Genomic DNA, 22,719 nt, shown 5'->3' with positions numbered 1-22,719 from the left:
CCTGGTATGAAAATAGTCATGTGATCTTAGTCATCTTCCCGTACAGTAGGATAAAGGTTACAATGGAAGAGTCTGACTCTACTTAAAGTCTTGTGTTCTTGGTTTATTTATAATCTTGATGGATTATTAAGCAACTTGCCCATCAAATAATGTGTTACGCTCCTGTGGCTATAACATAAAATCCTCCTTAAGATGCATGGCTAATGGGCTTGTCCAGCAGTATCTTTATTACTTCAGTAATGAAATATGAGGGCGAGAATGAAACCAGCTTGATAGTCCTGCAAACTCAACCTGAGATCTGATGAACAGAAAAACTAGAGATTATTTGTAAATTGAATAAATTTGATGTGGAAACATTAAGATAAACATAGAAACTCAATACAATCAGGTGTCACTTTTCAAAGCAGAGATGCATTTTATTTAAAAACCCACAAAAACCCACGCGCACATAAATCTTTTAAAATAAAACTGCTTGGCTTGTACTAACAAACCAGGGAATTTAAACTTAAAGCCAAATCTTGTCTGTATACTTTTGTCTTGTGTCAAGGTATTTGCAGCATATGGTTAGGGTAAAGAGGGAGCATTATCTGTTTGTTGCCATTGATTGTTTCAAGGTAGGCCCATTCACAAAAGAAAAACTGATTTCTAAATAGTAATGAATAGTTTAAATATTGAAGCACTTCTAGTATCTAATTGGAAGGAAGGGGAATACTTGGCATCCTATAGCTGACCCTGATTGTACCAAAACACAAGATCTCTTTGCTTATAGCTGTCCACTTTCTGTTAAATCAAAAGTGGAGCTAGAGATAATTTTCTTTTCCCAAGTCACAGTGGAATTTATAGTTTCTGTCCTGAAGGTGGGGTGAGGGAACATCTCCTTGATATATTATCAGTGATGAGAATTATGCATGTGTCAAGAGAAGATGCACCAAGGTTTATAACTAGATTCCATCCATTCTGCATGAACATGGAGATACTTGACTCAATAAAAGCATTGTGGTTCTATTTCAGGGTGAGAAGCAGAATTTGGGGATGTTCTCTCTGTCTCACAAAATTCTGCTTTGTTGAATCTTCCTGCTGGAGTTCACCATGGAGGGTGGAGGCAAAAGAGATGGGATGTGTCAATGCTAGCTGCTGTTTGCCAAGGAATGAAAGCTTATTCTCTCTACTTTTTGGGAGGCTGTGGCAAATAGCTCCCCTCCCTATAACAGGAAAAAAGGCACAACGTGCAGACCAGCCATCTGTCTAACGAACTGAGGTTTTGGCCCTAGTGGAATAATTATGGAGCAGTAGTAGATGATCCATAGTTATAACTGAACTTCCATTGTAAGCTTTTGTGTGTGTATCCTCTCTTCTCCTCATTCCCCAAATCCAAAAACAAAAGAATGTCCACCACAAAATAAGTAGAATTGATTTATGATTGAGGTAAACATTTTTCCTGCCAGATTTGAGGTCAGTTGGACAAGGAGTTAAAAAGCTGCCACACGCACAAAAGTATTTACCAGAGTTCAGAACTGGATAACAAGTGCATGTGTTATGTGGATCTGATTCTGCATTCCTTTTTCCCCTTTGATTGTATTGGGAATTTCCTTAGCAAGGGCTACATTACTGACCCTTATATATTTAATGTATCAAATAAGTAACAAAAGTTATTACAAAAGGGGTGAATTACAGATTTAAACTGGTAGACAAAGGTAATTATTTACTAGCTGCTACATAACTTAAAAGTAGACAGGTTAAGCACTAAATAACTTCTTTTAGGGAAAGGAATGCTGTTGAAAGGGAAAGATTGTTTAAAAACCAACTTAGTGTTGCAGCAGCCATAGTGATCTTTTATTAAGAAGAAAATGATTTGAGGTTGCCTTATGGCAAGTGGAAATGGGATGCTGGGGAGAGTTGGAAACTTTTTTTCCTTTTGGCTTGTTGTTTTTCCCCACCCGTATAACTTAAGGACTTGGCTAGATTTCCAGTTACCTCAGCATACCTTCTTGTAGAGCTGCAGATAACTTCCTCAGCATCAATAGTGGGAGCTACACCCTATCTAGCAAGATTTACTAGGAAGACAAGCTTCTGTTGTTACTATTATGGGTATTTTCAATCAAATCTAAATATGAAATTTACTTTCTTAAATGTATTGTATCTACTGTTTTTGTTTTGTTTTGTTTTTTTCCCCCTTAGAGTGAAATGATTTCTAATTTGCTCCTCTTCAGGGCAGGTACCAGGTTTTCCTTTGTGTTTGTCCAGGGGCCTGATTCTGATCTGAGCCTTTGGGTATGAGTGGAAGAGAAATAATAAATGAAAACAACAATGATAAACCATAGTTGAATATGTATTTGTATATAAGTGGAAAACCTGCATGAACTATCCTCCCATCTCTGTGTGGAGGTACTGCTTGCTTTGTGTAACACTCCCAATAAAGTGTTGTTCCAGGATGTTTGCTTCTAACATACAATGTTGTTCTAAATTTAGTGTAAATTTGCAAAATCTGCTGATAAATTTGATTCATATGTTTGTCCTACAGCATTCCAGGTTCCAGTTGCTAATGTATTCCATTCGGTAAAGAAAGGGAACCTCTGGCAGTTTACCTTTTACTGTGGTGAGGAAGGCTGTTACGTGCAGTTCCCTCTGGAACTTGATACTCTTCCTACTACCAGTTGGAGAGGGACACTAGAGAGTGCCATGATATGCTCCTTTCTTGTTTCTCCAGTCTGAGAACCTTATGTTCTGAACTGCAGCAGTTCAAAGCTTGGACCCCAAACTCTGATCCCTGCCTGCTCAGGGAATTTTCTGTCAGTAGACTGATTTGTTTTTGGAGATACACTTCTAAACGTTATTACATTGTTAGATGTACCTCAATTAAATTTTAACGTAATAATGCAAATGATGCAACATCAAAGCAGATTCTACAACTTTCAGCCCTCAGCCTGGGTTTCCATTTAGTTGACATGTAGTTAATTACTGCGAGATTAACAAAATTAGTTACCAGTTGAGTAGCCAGTGGAAGGAAAAAGGTCTCTTCATCACATTTCTATGAGATGACTCTTAAATCAGCATTCTTAATAAAACATCCAGTTAACTATCCAGGAAATAATACAAAGGATGAATGTGCCAGTTTGTTTTTGTTAATGTAAGAGGAAAATTGTTGTGGAATGAATGTGTGAAGTTAAGGTCTCAGGGTATGGCTACACTTGCAAATTTGCAGCGCTGCAGCAGGGTGTGAAAAAACACCCTCTGCAGCGCTGCAAATTGCGGCGCTACAAAGCGCCAGTGTAGTCAAAGCCCCAGCGCTGGGAGTGCGGCTCCCAGCGCTGTCCGTTATTCCCCACAGGGAGCTGGAGTACGGACAGCGCTGGGAGAGCTTTCTCCCAGCGCTGGGGCTTTGACTACACTTAGCGCTTCAAAGCGCTGCCGCGGGAGCGCTGCCGCGGCAGCGCTTTGAAGCGCTAATGTAGCCATAGCCTCAGTCTGAACAAACTGAGGATGAATGTAAAGACCGCTTCTTTACAGGATCTAGAGGAAGACATAGGCCAAAATCTTCATGTTTGGGCACCTAAATGTATACGTAAACATTTAAATAAAAGTAATTTTTTTTTTTAAGCTGATGAGCACTTGCAGCGCCTACTGACATCAGGCCCTTTTTATTCAGGTGCTGAAGTTTGAAATTGTAGTTGTGGTCCACTTTATAAAGAGCTTGCTTCCAAAAACAGATAGTACAATTTGGACACAAACACCTGCTGACTAGATAAGTGTTAACCTGAATGTACCACTTTAAGATTTTAAGTTATTTATTTTGTGGTGGACTGTCCTACACATGCTTCATGAAAAAGTGCTGTTAAGGAGTGATTGAAGGAAGGGAGGGTTTATTTTTGGTGCAGAAGGAAGATGGAGAGAGTTCCAAGTGCAGTGGCAGCATGGAAGAAATCACGAGGTTGAGGGGAAAAAAGCTGAATGGAAGTTTAGCAGAGGACAGGAGGACTAGGAAACAAGAACAGACACATACACAGGCAGGGCTTTGGAGCTGTGATCCAGCTCCGCTCCAGCTCCAGGCAAAAACCTGCAGCTCCACTGCTCCGGAGCTGCTCTGCGCTCCAGCTCCGGGCTCCGCTCCAAAGCCCTAACACAGGGAAAGACTTGTGCAGGATCTTAGCTGTTGGTGAGAGACCTGAACTTGGCAAAAAAGATGAGAAGACTGAACTTCTTTATTAATGTATCGAACAGTATCTTAAATTATTAAAACCCATAATGAAAATGTAATAATTAAAAGAAAAATCTCATTTAGTTGGAAGCACCTGTACTGTTTATTTACTTATTGTTTCTCCCCTCTGGCTGGACAATGAGACTGGACTAGTCATTTTCACTTTTGTTTTTAGTTTTGTTTTACTTGCTGGATATTACTCATAAGTATTTTGTATTCAAGTATTTTGGATTGTGCACCCTATGGAAGAACATCTAAATCCAAATAACTGAGTATTTTGAATTTGAAAGTAATGAACTAAATATTTGTATTAACATTACATTTTTATAAATATTGTTAGTTTTATATTGGTAAATACGGAATAACCTAAACACTGGGCCTAAACTATCTGAAAATTACCCTTTAACTTCCCATTCTTAAATAATATTTGGATTTGGTAGAAAACAAATGCAACTTGCAGAATTTGTTAGATCAAAAAGTATTCATTGGTGTTGCTAATGACTAGGGTCTTGGATATCTCGAGCTGTATGTTTTATATGCCATTACTACTTGGTCAGTTCTGTATTGTGATTTAGCAGAATATACTATTTTTTTTTTTCAGTATAAATATTTTAAACTAAAAGAAGGCAGGTGACATGATAAATCTGTGAAAAGCTAGTGCACTATAGAAGGCCTAGTTTTGAACTAAAGATCCTTAATTATGTGCCTGTATTGCAACTCCGGTGCCTCAATAACTTGGGAAAACTAAACACTCTTGGTCTAGAGCTGGGTTAATAAGGTTTTGTTATAACTGAGGTATGTTTTCAGTTGCATAGGGGAAGTTGGAATGTACATGCCCTGCACTATGCCTGATTCTAGCTAGTTTGCTTTTTTTGTGTGTTTGGGTAATTTTAAATAGATTTTTTTTTTTTTTTAAATTTGATGCCCAGAAGCCCTGATTGGGATTGGGGACCCAGTTTGCTAGGTGCATTATGAATAGCGGTAATCCTTTGAAGAGCTTAATTCATAGAGTATATAGGCCTTAGCCATATGTGAGACTCATCACATCATTGTTTGTTTGACTAGAGATTTGTTTTGCTGTGGTGGACCCTGGGGTGTGGAACTATCTCCCTCTCTTTCATCAATCTCTACCCACTTGAGTAGGTTGGGTTTTTTCCTCCTCATCTTTTCCCTTGTAGGGCTTTAGTTTGATCACAATTGGCCCTATATTTCCCACCTTTATCTTTTTGCCCTCTTTATTGTAGTGGAGCCTCTCAATTTGTTGTTGCTTTTAAAAGGTAGCTTTAAAATCCATTTGTTGGATTACATTTGATTAATTTAAAATACACTGGTCAAATCTGCAAGGTTTAAAAAAAATATATAAACTAAATATGCAAATTATCACATTCTGGAAGCACTGAATATGTGTAACAGGTGTAGGCATTTTGTAAACAAACCATGAGAGAAGGTACTCTCCTGCTCCAAATGGGACAATTTCACTGTTAAGAGTGGTGCTGCAGCAGCAGCATTGTGCAGCTGACCTGATTCTTGTTATGTAGTTGGAGTATTATGAAAACAACTGTGCTAGGGAACTAGTTAAAATATTGTTAAAACATGGGTTGCTCGTGTGTGTGTGTGTGTAGATGGCAACAAACTGTTTATAATCATGCCCTGGTCTTCACCTATTTTAAAACAGTTTGCACTACATATAAAGATAGTACCATGTTGATGAGCCACCATGGTACAACTAGGTCCCTCAGCATTAATTTTGTTAGTATAGATGGAGCCTAAGTTACTCTTCCTGCTCCTGGTATCAAGTTATGAAGTCTGAGAAGTGGTCAGTTTCAGTTTGTGGTTATTGCCCAACAGAAGACAAAGGGCATAATCATGTAGGAAGCAAGGACAGGTGAAGCAAACAAGGGAAAAGCGAGACTCCAGATTTTGATGGGGTGGGAGGAAATGGTAAGTGATGGAGAAGGTTGCTCCCAGCACCAAATTTGCCGATGCATACTAACAAGTACAACTGGGAAGTATGAGTGTCTCTCCCAGTGGATATCCAGGTACAGTACTACACTGTATTTACCAGCTGCATTGGATGTGTGGTATGGAGTGGTGTGCTGGAATTACCAGCAAGCTACTGCTTTTGGACCTTGCTGGAAAGGTCCCATCTCAGATACCAACATGATAGCATGATTTAGAAGTACCCATGGTAGATTGGCTAATCTCTAGTTATTAAAGTTAGTGTTTATGCTAACAAGTTTTGATACACTTCTCATATAAAATGTCATTCAGTGTTTAATATTTTGGTAGTAGTTAAAACATTCTCCCCACTCCCATTTTATTAAACAAAAAGTGTTTGCCTCTGATTTAGTGTCTAAAAACAAAGTTGATATATTGTAAATAGAAAGGCCTCATCTTTCACTTATTAAGGTATCTTGGCTTCTTAATATATGTAACATTTAAAGCAAAAGCTTAAAGGTGTGGATTGAGAGAAGTGCAATTAGAAGTTGTTTCCTTTTTGATATCTAGAGAAATTTTTATTTCTTGCACCTCTTTCCCCACTTGTGGTTGAGCATTGGCCTGCTAAACCCAGGGTTGTGAGTTCAATCCTTGAGGAGGCCACTTAAGGATCTGGGGCAAAAATTGGTCCTGCTAGTGAAGGCAGGGGGCTGGACTAGATGACCTTTCAAGGTCCCTTCCAGTTCTAGGAGATTGGTATATCTCCAATTATTACCTTTAGGTATTTGAGAGTGTTTATCAAAAAGGTACAGATATGTACACTGGTATAGGGATACTTAGATATGGACTACAAATTGGTCAGATAAATCTATAATTTTATTTAAAGTAGCAGTCTGATATTGACCAAGTGTGAACAAATCATATTTTGGAACTAATGATTTGGGAACAGACAATACCACAAGGTATCTTTCAGCTCTGTCTCACTGGTTCAAATTCAGCCTAAATAGATAATGACCGAGGCCATGCCTATACATACAGTGTTGTAGCTGTACCAGTACAGCTGTGTTGCTGCAGTGCGTCTGGTGAAGACGCTCTATGCTGATGGGAGAGAACTCTCCCGTTGACATAAAAAAATCACCTCCGCGAGCAGCATAAGCTGTCTGTGGGAGAAGCTCTCCCACTGACAGAACACTGTGCACATGAGCGCTTATGCTGGTGTAATTTACATCGCTCGGGGGGTGGAATATTCAGACCTTTGAGCGACAGATGTTTTGCCGACATAGGCTGTAGTGTAAGCATAGCCTTAGTTTTTCTGCCATCAACATAGTAATAACTTTGTGAATTGAGTTGAGGCTTTCAGTCCTGTTCTTGGTTGTTGATAGCTCTGCTACTGACCTCCTGTGTGACCATAGGCAGTTTGCTTCACCTCTCTGCGTTTATTTCCCATCCGTGAAATAGGGATAATGATATTGACCCCTCCTTTGTGAAGCACTTTGACATCTATGGATGAAAGGTTCTGTGTTATAGTTAAGTATTCTTTATTGACACAGTTTACTTCTGTACTTGTATGGATAAACAGGGCTTTAGTTTTCAGAGCTGTCGGCCACCTTTCTCCAGGTTTAATTTATATTTTTAAACAGAAAAAACAGCCCAGTGAATGACATGGTATTCTTAAAATATCCATATTTTAAGGCTTATTGCTAGCATCATATGGAATCATGGAAAAAAATAGAAGTCTATTGAAGTGACTAGGAGGTGGCAAAGTCTTGAGTTATGATGTATATCCTAGTAAAATCTTGATGTTGGTACCAAATCACCATAAGAACATTTTTGCTAGCAATCAATTATAACATTTTGATATCCACACTCAAGATGACACAATGTCATATATATGCTCTCTCATGTAAAAGCATATAGTCATAAAGTATGCGACTCCGTGTTGCTTGTAATATGAGAGCAGGATGTCTGGTGTATCAAGTTTCTCTAGATTTTTTTCCATGAATTGTAGATAGCACACGCAAAACATACAACACAAGTCTGCAGTGATGTAAAAAATGAATTTAGTGTGCAACAGTTTGTGGTTGCACCACTTGAAACTGCAGGCAGCTAACTGCATGCATAGGTAATGTGACTCAAACAGCTCTGCATTCTAAAAACAGACAAACTTCTATCAGTTTAGCTATCTGTAGTTTGTAGGGTTTCTATCCAAGCCAGCTATTACTTGTTGTAATGATTGTAGACTGCAACACTCAAGCAGGTCTGATACTCCATCTGGCAGAAGGCAGTGGTATACTCATAAGGTCGTTTATGAAATGTGTTAGATTAATGGTTGGAGACTGAAGTCCTTTGTTCACAGAACAAGTTCAATATGGTAGGGTGAAGCTTTTTCACTGCACCCTTCATCTGTTTCTTACTGTTTACTTATTGTAATCTGAATATCCATGCTCTCTCTGGCAAGACTGGTAACAAGGGTGCAGAATGTAATTTAGATAACCTACCTGTGCTGTCAGAAATTTGGGTTGACTGTCAAAACTATTCAGTCAATGGACTAGATGAAATGAGATCAGGTGATAATGTTTAAACAATAGACTGGTGAAAAGGTGCTATATCCTATTATCAATTCCCAAAAAAGTAATACTTTGTATTTATCATATATAGGGCTTCTCACCTGTAGCTTTCACTGACTTTTACAAAGATGGGTGAGTGCTCTGTAAAATGGGGACAAAGACCCTAATCCAACAAAGTACTCAAGCATGTGCCTAACTTTAAGTACTTGAGTATTCTGAGCACTTTATTGGATTTGTGATAGAAAGAGTTGCCCTCTGTCAAGAGTTCAAGGCAGAGTTGGGAATAGAACCCAGTTTTCTGAACTCTATTCATTCAGTAGCTGTCTCACTGAGTTATCCGGTCCCTTCTAAGCATATTACTTTATCTCGTGTTCCTGCTAAATTTAAACTTATCTTTTGGTTATTTAGCATGGAACTATAAACGTCACCAGAACAGCTCAATAAATTTAAAACTTACGGTTTGTCTGTGTGTCTACACTTAATTTATTTTTCATTGTTTAAGTTGACATGCGTGCATGTCAAAGTAACTTTGGAATCAAGTTAGAGTGGAATCCTGTTTATCTGATCTAATTGGGGCCAAGTTGGATAATCAAAAATTCAGATAACCAGAAGAATGGGCAAAGAGTTTTCTATTCTCTTTCTATCTCCGTCTGTCAGCTCCGGGCGGGGGAGCCATGCTGCATAGTTTGGTTAATATGGAGAGCTGGATAATGGAGGCTTGCATAAAAAGGGTTCTACTGTATTTAAATGAATAGATGTTTTATTTCAGATATAAATAAAGTACCATTTGTCTGTCATCTGAAAGATGCTCTTTCTTTAGCTGTTAGTTTTGTCAGCAAAATACTTACCTATTTTTATGTTGTTTGATTTTTTTTTTCATGTTGATAGCATTGAAATAAATGCTGGGTTTGGCATGTCTGCTATGAAAATAGCTCTTCTGCTATTAATCTGCGGCATTGGGATAACAGTAAACATTCTTAAAAACAAGGCGCCAGTAATGTTAGATTTTTGCCTAGACTGCTTAGAGTTGGGTCCCAGTCTTGTTTTTAATATGGGCAGTTCCCTGTATATGGAGTCGCTTGCAGGCCTAGAACCATAATCTCTGTTTTTGTGTGAGCACAAGAATTATACAGTATGCCTTAAAAACAAATCAAAGTTCTGAATATATTCACTTTCAGCATTGTCAGTTGTGCAGTGTCACTTTCAGGAAGTGATTACTATAAACTTCAGGTTTTTTTAAAGTAGGCTCACCCAATTATTTTTTTCCCCCCATGCTCCTGAAATTCTCAGAATACTGGAGAGGGATGACTGGCTAAGGTGGCATCTTCAGTTAATCTATCCTTTATCATCCATGATTGCCCACTCATTTGTTGAGGTGAACATATTTTCTGCTCGAATAATCTCAAAACAATTGTTTGTTACCAGGAAAATCTCCTGACTGAAATCGGTGATTTAATACTCCCCTATGTATAGAGTGAGTGATCCTGTAGGAGGATGGCATTTTCTTGTCTTCACCATTGTAAGATGATGTAAATGCCATGTATCTGGGCTGATATGGAAGAACATTCAGAGAATAAATCAATGTAGAAGAAATGTCCTTTAGACCCTATGTACACTCGTGCTGGAGCTACACTTAGGAGAACATGAGGCTTAATACCGCAAGGTATTGAGTGTTCTCCCTCAGGCTGTCTGCACCAAATAGGATTGGGCATTGTTTCGTCATCTATTTTAGATTGGCATGTGAACCAGGTAAAATTGCTCTACAGACATACGCTGTTGATTCCCATGTATAAAACATTGTTCATTTCTCTCTGTGCATGCCAAGGAAAAAGCCTTGCTATCAAGGTTTGGCATGTGTAGAAAGCCTCTGTCACTTGGTCCTTGACTGACATGTTCTGTTGTAAGATTACCACGCTCTGTCTCCTATCCTTTGATATTCATTTGTTTCTAGCAACCTTTCTAAATCCCTCCCTTTCCTTGATGCTGTAAAACATCTTAGAACTTTAATTTAAAAAAATAAAATAAAATAAAAGCATATTTAATGCAACATGAAGGATTAAAACTTCTCACAAGACTATGTTGTGGTCAATGTGTGTGTTCTAGATAGTGAAATAAAATCAAGTACTAGTTAAGAGATGTTTTGGCATATCCTAAGAACAGTTGGCTCTCCTTTAATGTGTCATGTCTTACAGCATGCTACGTAAAACTTTATTAATGTCACTATCTGGGATTTTCTGCTCTGTAAATAGGGTTTGAAGTCTAAAATTGAAACTGAAAACCTACATCAAATGGGATTTAAAAAACCGACACCTGGTGGTTAAAATTGTTCTAGAAATCTTGGAAAGTCAAGATGTGTAAATACTGAAGAGTAGTTACAAAGCTCTAGAGCTATTTACAGTATCTTTAAGTTAAATTTTAATATTGAGATAGATGCTTAAAAATTAGTCAATGCAGTATTTTTAAAGACTTGAGCAAATTACGCTTTGTCATTCCATGTCACCTTTCCCCACTGTTGAACAGTGTGCTCTGTCTCATTTTGTTGTGGCCTTCCCACCCCCAACAGTTGCTGCATTTCAGGAGTGTGGGTGGGGGATGACAGTGTAATCTGTGAAGCTCTTTGGGATCCTTCACAGTAAAAGGTGGGGGTACATATATTTAAAATATTATAGTCTCTCTTCCAGATGTAATGGTAACTGTGGAGGTATTGAAATCCAGAAATAGTTATACATTAATCTCATTTTTGATTGTACATGTGAACTGTGATTATTGTATGGATACATTAAATTGAGCTGGTAAGATAGCAAGTGTGTCTTGGAAGAAAATTGCTTTAATTGTTTGAGTGTTTTTTGCTCTAAGTATTTTATTTGGTCCTGTATTAGTCCTAGCAAAATGTAACCTGATATCTTAGTGCTTTTACACTCGATTGGGTTTGTAATTCTTTTCCCAGCAAATTGAGGTGAATTTCAAATGGCAACACATTTTGAATCTATAGCTCGTTTTTAGAGTTTTGATGCTTGATAGTAATCTTTTTGTATGTTTTTTTTTGGACTGGGAACTAACTTTTTTATTCGTTTTGTGAATTTATTGTTTAAATGATGACTTAAGTTTTGACACTTCCTGTTTGTTCAACTGTCAGTCATGCTAATTTGGAGACCCAGTAAAGTCCTTCTGATCTTTGTGTTGAATTAGGTCATCCTTTACCACCCTGAAGATCTGTTGTGAAAGAGCTGTAACAATTCCTTTTTCTTTTTCCTGAAACTGGTACTAGTACACTTTTAAAATCTTATCCCCAGTGTGGAGGTATCTAATACACCATAATGTTTTAGTTGGCTTTTTAAGATGCAAGGGGTAAATTAATATATCTTTATTTGGGCATAAGCTTTCGTGGGTAAAAACCCACTTCTTCAGATGCATGGAGTGAAAATTACAGATACAGGCATAGATATAAGGTAACTCCCTTTTCTTCATGTGCCAGTATATTTATGCCTGTACCTGTAATTTTCACTCCATGCATCTGAAGAAGTGGGTTTTTTTTTACCCACGAAAGCTTATGGCCCAAATAAATGTGTTAGTATTTAAGGTGCCACCAGACTCCTCATTGTTTTTGTGGATACAGACTAACACAGCTATCCCCTGATACTTAATATATCTTGTGTTTTTATATAGGGACTTCCATCCTGAAGGATCCTGAAGCACTTTTCATATTATGCATGCAGGAATTGCTTCACCTAAACAGTCATTCCAGTATATGTCAGATCTACTATGAAATGTGGAAGCTGTTTTACAGAAGAGTATATCGCTACCCAACAGGGCAGCAGAGGAAGTGAGGATCATATTCAGTTGAAATTGTAGGTGGAATTTTCAGGAGACAGAACTTAATTTCACAAACTGGAACTTTCCCAGAATACAGGGGTTTACCTGTATACTTGCAAAAGGTGCCATAGGAGCTTTCAAAATTAGTTTTTGTTTTATGCCTTACCTAAAGGCTTCAAGGGAGATTCTTGATTACAGACAATTAAGGAAATACGTCTTAACTGACCGTGATGTATTTTTTGAAATACACCTCAGTTATCACTGATCCACACAGATAGCTATTTCTAATTTCCATCTGTTAGCTAAGTGAAAATAAAGACAAAAAATAGTAATCTTAGCTGGATTTTTAACCAGGTCTTTGAATTCTTGGTTTGTGCCTGTCCATGGCAGACACATCAGATTAATCTGTCAGGGAAGATCTATTGTGCTTTCAAGGAGAAGAGATCAAAGTGGGAACATGTCTGCACAATACAGGTCACCATAGTAGGTTCTTGTGTTTCAGGCACCCTCCTCTTTGCACAGCCCTGAGGTATGTCGCACAATATCACCTTGGCAGGCAGCCAAGCCTATGGGAAAGATTTTGTGACCAAGGCTGTCATTGTGGAAAACATTTTTACAGGGTGCTCTTTTCCCCATTCTCTCACTTGTGTACACACAACTCTTCAGCTTCTGGGCTGGGCAGGATTGCTAGTTCTTGTCAATCTAACCGTACTGCTTTCAGCGGGATGACTTCAGATCACCTGAGGCTGGAGTTTTTACCAGGGTGTTAGTTAAATCTGCTCTTTCTACATAGCATGGCAGTTAAAAACCTGTGAAGTAGGAAGAGCTTGTCTGTAGTGGGCTCTTACCAGTGCTACTATTGCTGCAGCTGCACCCAATTTAGGACTGGGGGAGAGTTTCCCCCCAAAAGTTTCCTAGACATGGCTGTAGGTGATTTGGGGAAAGGGGACTAAAAAAAACTTAACAGTGATTGAATTAAGAGTTCTTCTGTGCAATTTGGGTTACCTCCTGATGGAAAAAGGTCTTAAAAGCAATATGATCGTACCACGATCGTCCCTGTGGTACTATAAAACAACTTTCCCTCTTAGCTGCATCATTTTGAACCTGTAGATGGCTTAAAGTGCTGTATAAAAACACAGGTGGAATTTTTGGGTGGAGGAAAAAAAGTGAGAAGGTGTGCAGTGGGGAAACTGTTTCCTGGGGTTCTGCTTTTATTACAGTGTACACATCTTGTTTCTCAAACTGTTTTGCCAATTGCTGAACCAGATGTCCTCAGTAGTTTGTACTGTAAGATGTTAAGTAATTAGATCATTCAGATTCTAGTTAAACGTAATTAGAGTCCTGTGTAACCTGAGTGAAGTTGACAGGTTTTATAGGTTGATCATAACCAAAATATCAAATGTTATACTTTAGTGTTGATACAAAATGATATAACCTCCCCTCCAATCTCCCCTCTGAATAAAAAGCTGTTTATACTCCACATTTAGGCTTTCATTCAAGACAAAACTTATAGAATTTACTTTAAAAAAAAATTGTGACTTAAAACCCAACGCTTTTTTAAACATGTAATCAGTCCCATACAGTGTTTGTAATGTAAACATTACATCTCCTGTGCTAATTCTGGATGTGAAACTGACACAACGGAGCAATCTAGTTTAATTGTAAAGCTAAGTGAAGGGTATAAAAAACAAGACGTTCTTTTTTTTCCATTTATGTGCTAAATTGTGTGAGTAAAGTCTAGATTAATAATTCTTTCACTTCTCAAATAATTTGAGGTAGTGTGTTAAATACAGGAGGGGCAGTGTTGCCCAGTGAATAGGGTGCTGGACTGGGACTTGAGCCTCCGCTCTCAAACTGATCTACTGTGTGACCTTGAGCAAGACAGTTCACCTTTCTCTGTTTCTCTTTCTTTTCCCGCTCTCTGTCTATCTTGTCTGTTAAGTTGTAAACTCTTTGGGGCAGGAATCTTTTTCACTAAGGCTGTGTCTACACTAGAAACCTGACAGTGGCACAGCTGCATTGGTAAAGCTGTGCCACTGTAAGGTCTCCTGTGTAGCTGCTCTATGCTGACAGGAGAGAGCTCTCCTGTTGGCATAATTTAAACCACCCTCCACGATCGGCAGTAGCTGTGCTCCCGCCAACATAGCGCTGTCCACTCTGGCACTTCTGTTGATGTAATTTATGTTGGTCACAGGTGTGGTTTTTTTTTTTTCTTCACACCCCTGAGCAACGTAAGTTTTATGGACAAAAGCGGTAATGTAGACATAACCTATGTGTTTGTACACCACCTAGCACAATAGGGCCCTTCTTTCCCCAATTATCCAACTCCCAGCAACACTCAACTGCTGTGGTGCCTTTTGGATTCCAAAATTGCATTTCTTGCCTGTTAAAGGGGCCTCATCCATATCATTCTGATCACACTTTAGCAGGAGTAGACGGAAAAGCATCTCCTTTATATGTTCCTTTAACATCAGCATATGCTGCTGGTACCGAAGAGTAGCAAAGGTAACATGGACAAATATGAAAGCAGAGCTTGAACATAGATCATATATTATTTGTCATGGGTGGTCCCGGGTATTTGAGCGTTACTTCATTCTAAACTGCATTTCCCAATTCCCCTTGTTTCCTTTTCCCCTTGTGGTTACATTTGCAGCAAATTTGTTTTTTTGTTTTTTTGTGTGTGTTTTTTTTTTTTTTTTTTTTTTGCTGTCTGAAGCTTGTTCTCTGGAGGAAAATGTTGATAGAGATGCTGATAAGCTGTCTTTTTTAAATTGGTTTTATTTCATAGTCTCAAGACAAATTGCATATTGACATACCCATATTAGTAGTAGTATTTTGGGCCCTGTTGTGCTTGATACAGTACAAACACACAAGGCAGTTTCTATCCTGAAGAGTTCACACTTGACATTTTCTGGGTGGTGAGGGGATCCTAAATTGCTAGACTAGAGTCAGTATTTAACATCCTTCATATTGAATGCACTGCACACACTGTTTTCAGGTTGATTAAATAATTTTGGTACTCTGCCACTTAGAACACTGAAAGTAATTCACTTTTTTGGGGGGGATGTTTTGTAGAAAAAGTTCTATAAAAGTTTGACAGTTGGGAAGTTCGTTCAAATTCAGATAGTGAAGGTCATTATGCAGTTAATCAAATTGACTCTCAGAGGTAATGAAATGTAAGCAGATTTGCTAATTCTAATGATTAACTCCCCCCCTTCTTTTTCTCCCCATTATAACTAATTTTCCCCTCCTTAGTACTGAAGGCAACTCCGTTGCGTACGCTGCAGAAGTGTTGTTCCATGCTATGGCGTCCCCTCTCTCCACTGCATAGTTAGTTATGTCACTTCTATTATGCTTCTAGCCTTGCTGTCCTGGCTGGGATCTTGCGACTGTTTCCAAGCTTGTAATTTCTCACTTGGCAGCACATGATGCGGCTGCTGGGCAATCTGCCGTATCCCTTTTTTGTCAAACATCAGAGTTGGTGTCTGACACTGACTCTGAAGAACAGTTCAATGATGAGAGGAACTGCAGAAACCTGTTTTGTGTGTGTGTGTGTGTGTGTGTGTAGGAGTTACTTTTCCTGCAGTTTTATGCTTATAAATGACATGGATTTTTCAAGTTCAGAATAGTATTTGTTCCCTTCATATGTTTAAACAATTAGTAGTTGAAAAATGTTCAGTTCACAGAGTATTTTTAACATCCCTTTTATGTCAGTTATCCTATTATAATAAAAATGAAACAAGCAAACAAAAAAACAGTTTGAGAAAATCCCCTGGAGTGCTTTTAAACTAAAAATGTTTATAAAGCCTTGTGTGTGTGGCACGGGTGTGTGTGCATGCATGCACAATCTTTTTCTTGGGGTAACACCTACTGTCATGCAAAAAACCTGGAAATCACATAATTGATCATATGCAATAGGAAATGGACAACCAGGTTGGGGGAAGGGGAGGAGGTGGGGCCTGAGGGGAAACAGAGTGTGGCCCAGACTTGCCAAATAATAGATGGGAAGAGCATTCATTTTTCAGAAAAAGAGAGAGAGAACATTTTAAACAAAACAAGGTCCAAGAATTGAAACGGGGCGAGGGGGCAAGGGTGGAGAGTGAGAGAGAGAGAAAATACAGTAAATTGAGAGATGTGGGGGAGGCGGAAGGAATCAGGAAGAAAGAACATGTAAGTTTAGGTTAGTACATGTTCATGTTCTTCTGGTTTAAGTTGTTTCCTTGGCAGATGTCCCATAGCTCTAAGGTCTTTGTCTGTGTGAGAGAGAACCTGGAGGAGGGCTTGGCAGAATGCTTCTGTGTCATGCATGTGAAGGAGCTGGCATTCTTTTTTGTACTTAGTCTTGTCTACTGGCATATAATGCTGATAACAGGCAAATGTTTTGTAAAATTACATGCTGCGTTGGCAATGGCAAGCAAATGTCCCCTAAATTTCCACTTCTGATTCCATAATGTAGATGCATCTTCTAGGATCCCCAGGGATGAATGTAGCCTATTAAATCAAAATATTTCCTTATTGTTGCCTAAACTTTCTAAACTGCTGACACTCTTCGTTGTGCTCAGATAGTGATGGAGAAAGTTTAGAATAATCCCTGCATGGAAAATATTATTTAAATTGAGAATAAAAAAAAAAAATCAAACCTAGAGGGGCTAAATTTTTTTTAAATTTTTAAGTCTTGCATGTATATATAGACTCCTCTCTCCTTTAATGGTTCTCTGTAGTTCCCTATATAAAGGCTCTTGCACTTTGGTGCTCAGTGATATTGAATTTTTATGAAATGACTTTTTTGCTAAAATCCAGTGTAGTGTTGATCCAGTATATGATCTGATAGGTCTTTTGTTTCTGTGATCCTAAATGGATTTGGAATTCTAGTGGTAATTTGAATTTTTTAATTGGCTGTCAATGATGTCAGACTCTTAATGCCCATGTGGTTCTGCTTATTTTTTATGTAAATTTCATATGAACAGTAAAGTACTCTAAGCATGGCATTTGAGGCTGATTACTGCACTTTGAGGTGTTCTAAAGTCACTCTGGCTTCATCTTCAGCCTCAGGCTTTTAAAACACTTGCTGTAATGGCTTAGAAATGTACTTCCTGTCAGGCTTTATTGCTTAATTGTAATCATGTTTATGATAACCAGCCTTTTGGTAAACCCATAAAATGTCAGGTTCTGAAAATAGGATTCTAAAGAGAGTTATTCAGTACATGCATTAGTATTACAGTATGAAAATAAATTTTATTAGTGGGGTAATAATGCTCTTTGTTAGCTCCTTTATCAGAGACTCTAAAAAACACTAAGCCTTATAAACAACGCACGTGAAGAAAGAAACTTTCACTATCCTAATTTTATAGATGAAGGAAATATGTGGTACCAGGGAGATTGTAACTCAGAGTTATACAGCAGGTGTGTGGCAGAGTTGGCAATAGAACACAGTAGCCCTGACTCCAAAGACTGGTTCTTGACCCGTTAGACGATGTTTTCTTTTATTAATCAGCACAGTTTATGTATAATGTTTGCAAAGGAGTAGAAGATTGTTTCTGTTAAATTTTATTTTAACGTTTAGGAACAGATTGCTGAATTAATAAATCAGCAGTACCTGAATATTGGCATCTCAGATTTGTTCTGAAACTTTGGGACCAGTCCTGCACTCCGCATAAATAAAGAAGTGCCCATTGTCTTGAAAGGGAACCCTGTTTGTACAAGGACTGTAGGATTATGGGGAGGGATAGCTCAGTGGTTTGAGGATTGGCCTGCTAAACCCATGGTTGTGAGTTCAATCCTTGAGGGGGCCATTTAGGGATTGGTGCAAAAATCTATCGGGGGGGGGACTGGTCCTGCTTTGAGCAGGGGGTTGGACTAGATGACCTCCTGAGGTCCCTTCCAACTCTGATATTCTATGATTAGGTTCTTCATACATGTAGTCTTGGTACTATGTTGTTAGGTTTCATCAGTCTGCATGTGGGAGAGCTACCATACAGCTGTTTCATGCTCAAGTCAGTGAAGCTGCTGTAGATATAGTGCAGGCCACCAAGGCTGCTGAACCTGATTAGCTATCTGAAGCTTGAATTCTTCAAGAAGGTTGCATCAGGTTGCTCATCACTAAGCAAAAGACAGCAGATTTTTAGTGGAGAGTTGGGAACTTTAATTAAAAAAATGCATAAGAAAAAATAAATATGCTGTTATATACTGTATTTATAAATAATGCAAAGTTGAGGAAACAATAGAGACATTTGCACTGGTACCCAAAGTGATCAGTGCAGCTGGAGCATGACTGATTTGGGGACGGGGATATGTTGTTCTCTCATAACCATAAACCAAGAAAAAGATGAGGAATTTTGTACTTTTGCTCCCTATTTTAATATGTAAACAAAAGTAGTGGAGCTCTGGGACCTGCAGTGTCAGAACACCTTGATTAGTTGTCTCCATCTGAGCACCTTTATCCCCGAGCAATCTATTTCTGTTGTTGTACGTCTTTGAAATTTATGCTACTCTTCAAAGAGAGAATCACATTTTCCTAGAACGAGACAGTATTGTGAACAATAGATAAGAATGTGATTTTGTCACAGAAGTCACGGATTCCATGACTTTATCGGACCTTTGTGATTTCTGGGTTCAGCTTCAGCCTCCTGTAGTAGCAGGGCTCCGGCATGGACAGTCAGCCTCCCTGCAGCAGGGCTGGGGCTTCTGTGATTTATTGTTTATTTAATAAAAATCTCTGTGCTAAAATTTTAACCTTAACAATAGAAATTAGAGATGATGAAGACCTAGTAGTTTGGTCTGCACACTGTTTAGTTGGCTCACAATACTAATCTTGCAGGAGAAGCAAGATTAGCACCAGTTCAAAACATGGATGGCAGACCATGAAAGAATACATATGCTTCAGGAAGTGGCATTTATGATGCAGTAAATGGCACAATATCCTCTGCCAACTGGTCTGCACTACAGAATCTGTATGTGTTTGAACCCAGTTGTGAAATTCCAATTTAGATGACGTGATTCATTTAGTTGGATGACATCATGTGAAGGATGCAGTTATGTTCAAACAAGTGATTCTTATATAACCCCTTAACTGTGTAACAGGGATATAAAGAGGTTTTAAGTAAAAGGACTATTATAAAACAAATGTAAAGTCAAATGCAGTGGTGTGGCAAATACTGCTTTTCAGTAATGCTTGTGGAAAATTTCAGTTCCTTAATTTCATCCCATTGCTTCTCGTTATACTTCTTGGTACCATCCAAAATCATCCTTTTTTTTTTTTTTAAATATTATGCAGTATTTAGTGTACAAGACAACATTTAGAGTGACTTAAATTGGCTTATCTTTTATGTGTCACTCACTGTCTGCAGAGTTTCAGTCAACTGAGGGCTACTGTTTAACACAAGGTTGAATGTTCTGCATGTTGGTACAATAGTGGCATTTATTAGACTTAAGATACAAATATAATTTCCACCCAGGTGTTTGAAGATTATTCACTTTCACTATATAGGAAACAACTTATTTTATGGTGTCTACATTTTAACATTGGTCTAAAACCAAATGAATATGATCACTGAAACTTGAGTCTTGCAGCTGTCAATGATATATCTATAGTTGAAATAATGCCCTATCTCAGAGTAAAGGATCTAGTAGTTGGAATTAATGGGATCTGGCTTAAGGCTTGGGTAGTTTGTGTTCAGCATACATCAGTCTGTTGATCTGTTGCCAGCAGAAATTTCTAGGTTGAGGATTTTCTGTTGTTGCATACAGGCATATGACATCAGTTGCCTGTTAGCAGTTCAGGGAGTAAATAGAACCATGCTAGGATAACATCAGTACTCAGTACAGCATTGCTATAGGACGAGTACAAGATACAGGAGTTATAGTAGCTGATTGTGACACAGTTCGTTGCATGGGCAACAGTAAACAGTCTCTGCTCTGAAATGGGTAACTGGCTCACTGCTAATCCCATCACGCATAGCGGGTCATCTCTCACTCTTCATGATATCTTTACTTCTTTTCAAGCCTCATGCCACCAACATTTTTGTTCTGTGCAAAGAAGTGTTGACCTATTTAGGAACCATTTCACTTTTGAGCAGTGAGTTACTATAGCAAAATATATTCTATAGTATTCTTCATAAGGATCTTAGTGCTTCACAATACAATTAATGTTAATTTAGGAATATTTAAAAGTGCTAGTAAATGTGTTAACACTAGTGAATCTTTTCAACTTAATTTTAAATGCTGAGGCAGATTGAACAGTTGAGTAGTGACAAGAAATAAGTTCCGTAAGTATGGAGCATAAATAAAATATGCCCTACTATTGTGTCTTGAGGCTGTAGCTATTATAGACCACCACAACTATTGTTTGTAGATATACCACCTTGTCCTGGGAACTTCGGAGATCTGGCAAGTTAAGCATGACCAGTGTAATCAGTATTTACAGTAGAACCTCAGAGTTCTGACCAGTTAGCCACACACCTCATTTGGAACTGGAAGTACACTATCCAGCAGCAGCAGAGGGGGGAAATAAATAAAGGGAAAGCAGCATTTTTCTTCTGCATAATATAGTTTCAAACTGTATTAAGTCAATGTTCAATTGTAAACTTTTTTGAAAGAATAACCATAATATTTTGTCTAGAGTTACAAACATTTCAGAGTTATGAACCACCTCTGTTCCTGAGGTGTTTGTTACTCTGAGGTTCTACTATAGTTGTCGGATCTGTAATAAACAGGAAGTGGGGTTAGTGACTTCAGTAAGTACCGTTATCTTTTGTATTCAGTTCTGAATCACTGTCCTATCCTAGTGTTAGGTAATACTGTACTGCTGGTAATGCCTTTTTCAGTTAAGACATGAAATAGCTGCATCAATTTAAATTGCTTAATTTATATTTCTCAGCAGATCTTAGCATTTCGCTCAAACAGTCTTGGCTTTTTTGTGTAAGCAGTTGATTCTTAGTAAATGCCTTTTTAAACATTTCACTAATGCTTTAGTAAATGTCCCTTATTTTGGGATCTAAACAGTTGCTAAATTTTTACTAAACATTTTCCCAAATGCTAGGAACATTTCACAAGAATGTCCTTAAAATAGGATTCACAGCTGGGAGACACTGTTCTTCAGAATAGATGTGGGTATGCTGTTTGCATAATATTATATGCAAGGTGTTATAGTGACATCAGTCAGAAGGAATCCATGCGTGAAAGCGTGCTTGCAGTTTTCATAAAACTGAAAACGAAGGTTTTTGAAGTCCTTCATGTGCCATACACATTACTGGTGCATGGCTCTTTTGCTATAAGAACAATAATGAGGATAGGTATCTTAATAATTTCACTAAACCCTGTCCTAGAAGTTGCAAGGAATGGGAACTGAGGGCAGGTCTGCACTACAGCTGGGATCAACGTTCTGAGATTGATCTGCCAGCGGTCGATTTAGCGGGTCAAGTAAATCGATGGCAGATCACTCTCCAGTCGACCCGTGTACTCTACCCCCAACAAGAAGAGTAAGGTAAGTCGACAGGAGACCCCACAGTGCAGCCCCTGCGGTAACTTGAACTAAGGTACGTCCACTTAGTGCGGTAGCATAGGTCGACTTACCGCGGTAGTGTAGACATAGCCTGAGTCTTTGGGTAAGGGATTGTAAATTATTTCTATCATGATTACTAGTTAAATTCCTGTCCCCTTAATCTATTTTGAGACATTCATGCTTGCCAATATCACCATATGAACTAGATCCTCTCTTTCTACGTATCATGTAGTCTGTCTACAAACCATTTTTGCATGGATCAGCTTAATTATTTGTATTCCTAATATAGCATAGGATGGGGCTTGAGGACTGCAGTAGACTGGGAGTTCAACAGAGAGAATAAGACGGTAGTATCAGTGGGTGGGGGGGGGCACTCCAGCTCTTATGCAACCCTTGCTCCCCTCAGCCTCTTATGTACCTCTTTCCCCGCACCCTTCTTTGTTGGTTTGTTTACTCTCAGTGCTGTTTACATATAAAGGAGGGGTAGAACTGAATGTCATCTGTGCTGTTGGTACTTAAATTTATGTTGTCTTATTGGCCCTTCCAGCAGTTTCATGCGTTTGTTGAGTAATATGAGGGAGAGGATTGAGTCTTGTGGGGCTTTGCAGATGAGAGTTTTAGAGATTAAGTAACTATTGCCCATAATGACCCTTTGGGTTCAGTATGAGAAGAAGAATCTGAGCCATTGGGTGTATTTCCGCTCACCT

At 38.5% G+C, this 22,719-nt stretch overlaps 1 protein-coding gene across 21 annotated transcripts in view; it reads left to right on the top strand.

The window, feature by feature from the left end:
- CUX1 (cut like homeobox 1) overlaps positions 1-22,719 on the top strand; it is a 417,182-nt gene that overhangs the window by 12,434 nt on the left and 382,029 nt on the right. For 2 of the 21 annotated variants that reach the window (XM_044993418.1, XM_044993417.1), the window contains exon 2: positions 12,367-12,548. The exons of 13 other annotated variants lie outside the window; for them this stretch is intronic. In XM_044993418.1, coding sequence (XP_044849353.1) covers positions 12,463-12,548 — 86 coding nt within the window. In that variant the 5' untranslated portion in view covers positions 12,367-12,462. Of the gene's footprint in view, positions 1-12,366; positions 12,549-20,322; positions 20,588-22,719 lie in introns of those variants that run through there. 6 more of the 21 variants (XM_044993416.1, XM_044993414.1, XM_044993429.1 and 3 more) reach the window with 4 other exon arrangements.

This window comes from Mauremys mutica, chromosome 19 (genome assembly GCF_020497125.1).
Source record: "Mauremys mutica isolate MM-2020 ecotype Southern chromosome 19, ASM2049712v1, whole genome shotgun sequence".
Lineage (NCBI taxonomy): Eukaryota > Metazoa > Chordata > Testudines > Geoemydidae > Mauremys > Mauremys mutica.
This window is presented reverse-complemented; position numbering and strand designations above follow the sequence as displayed.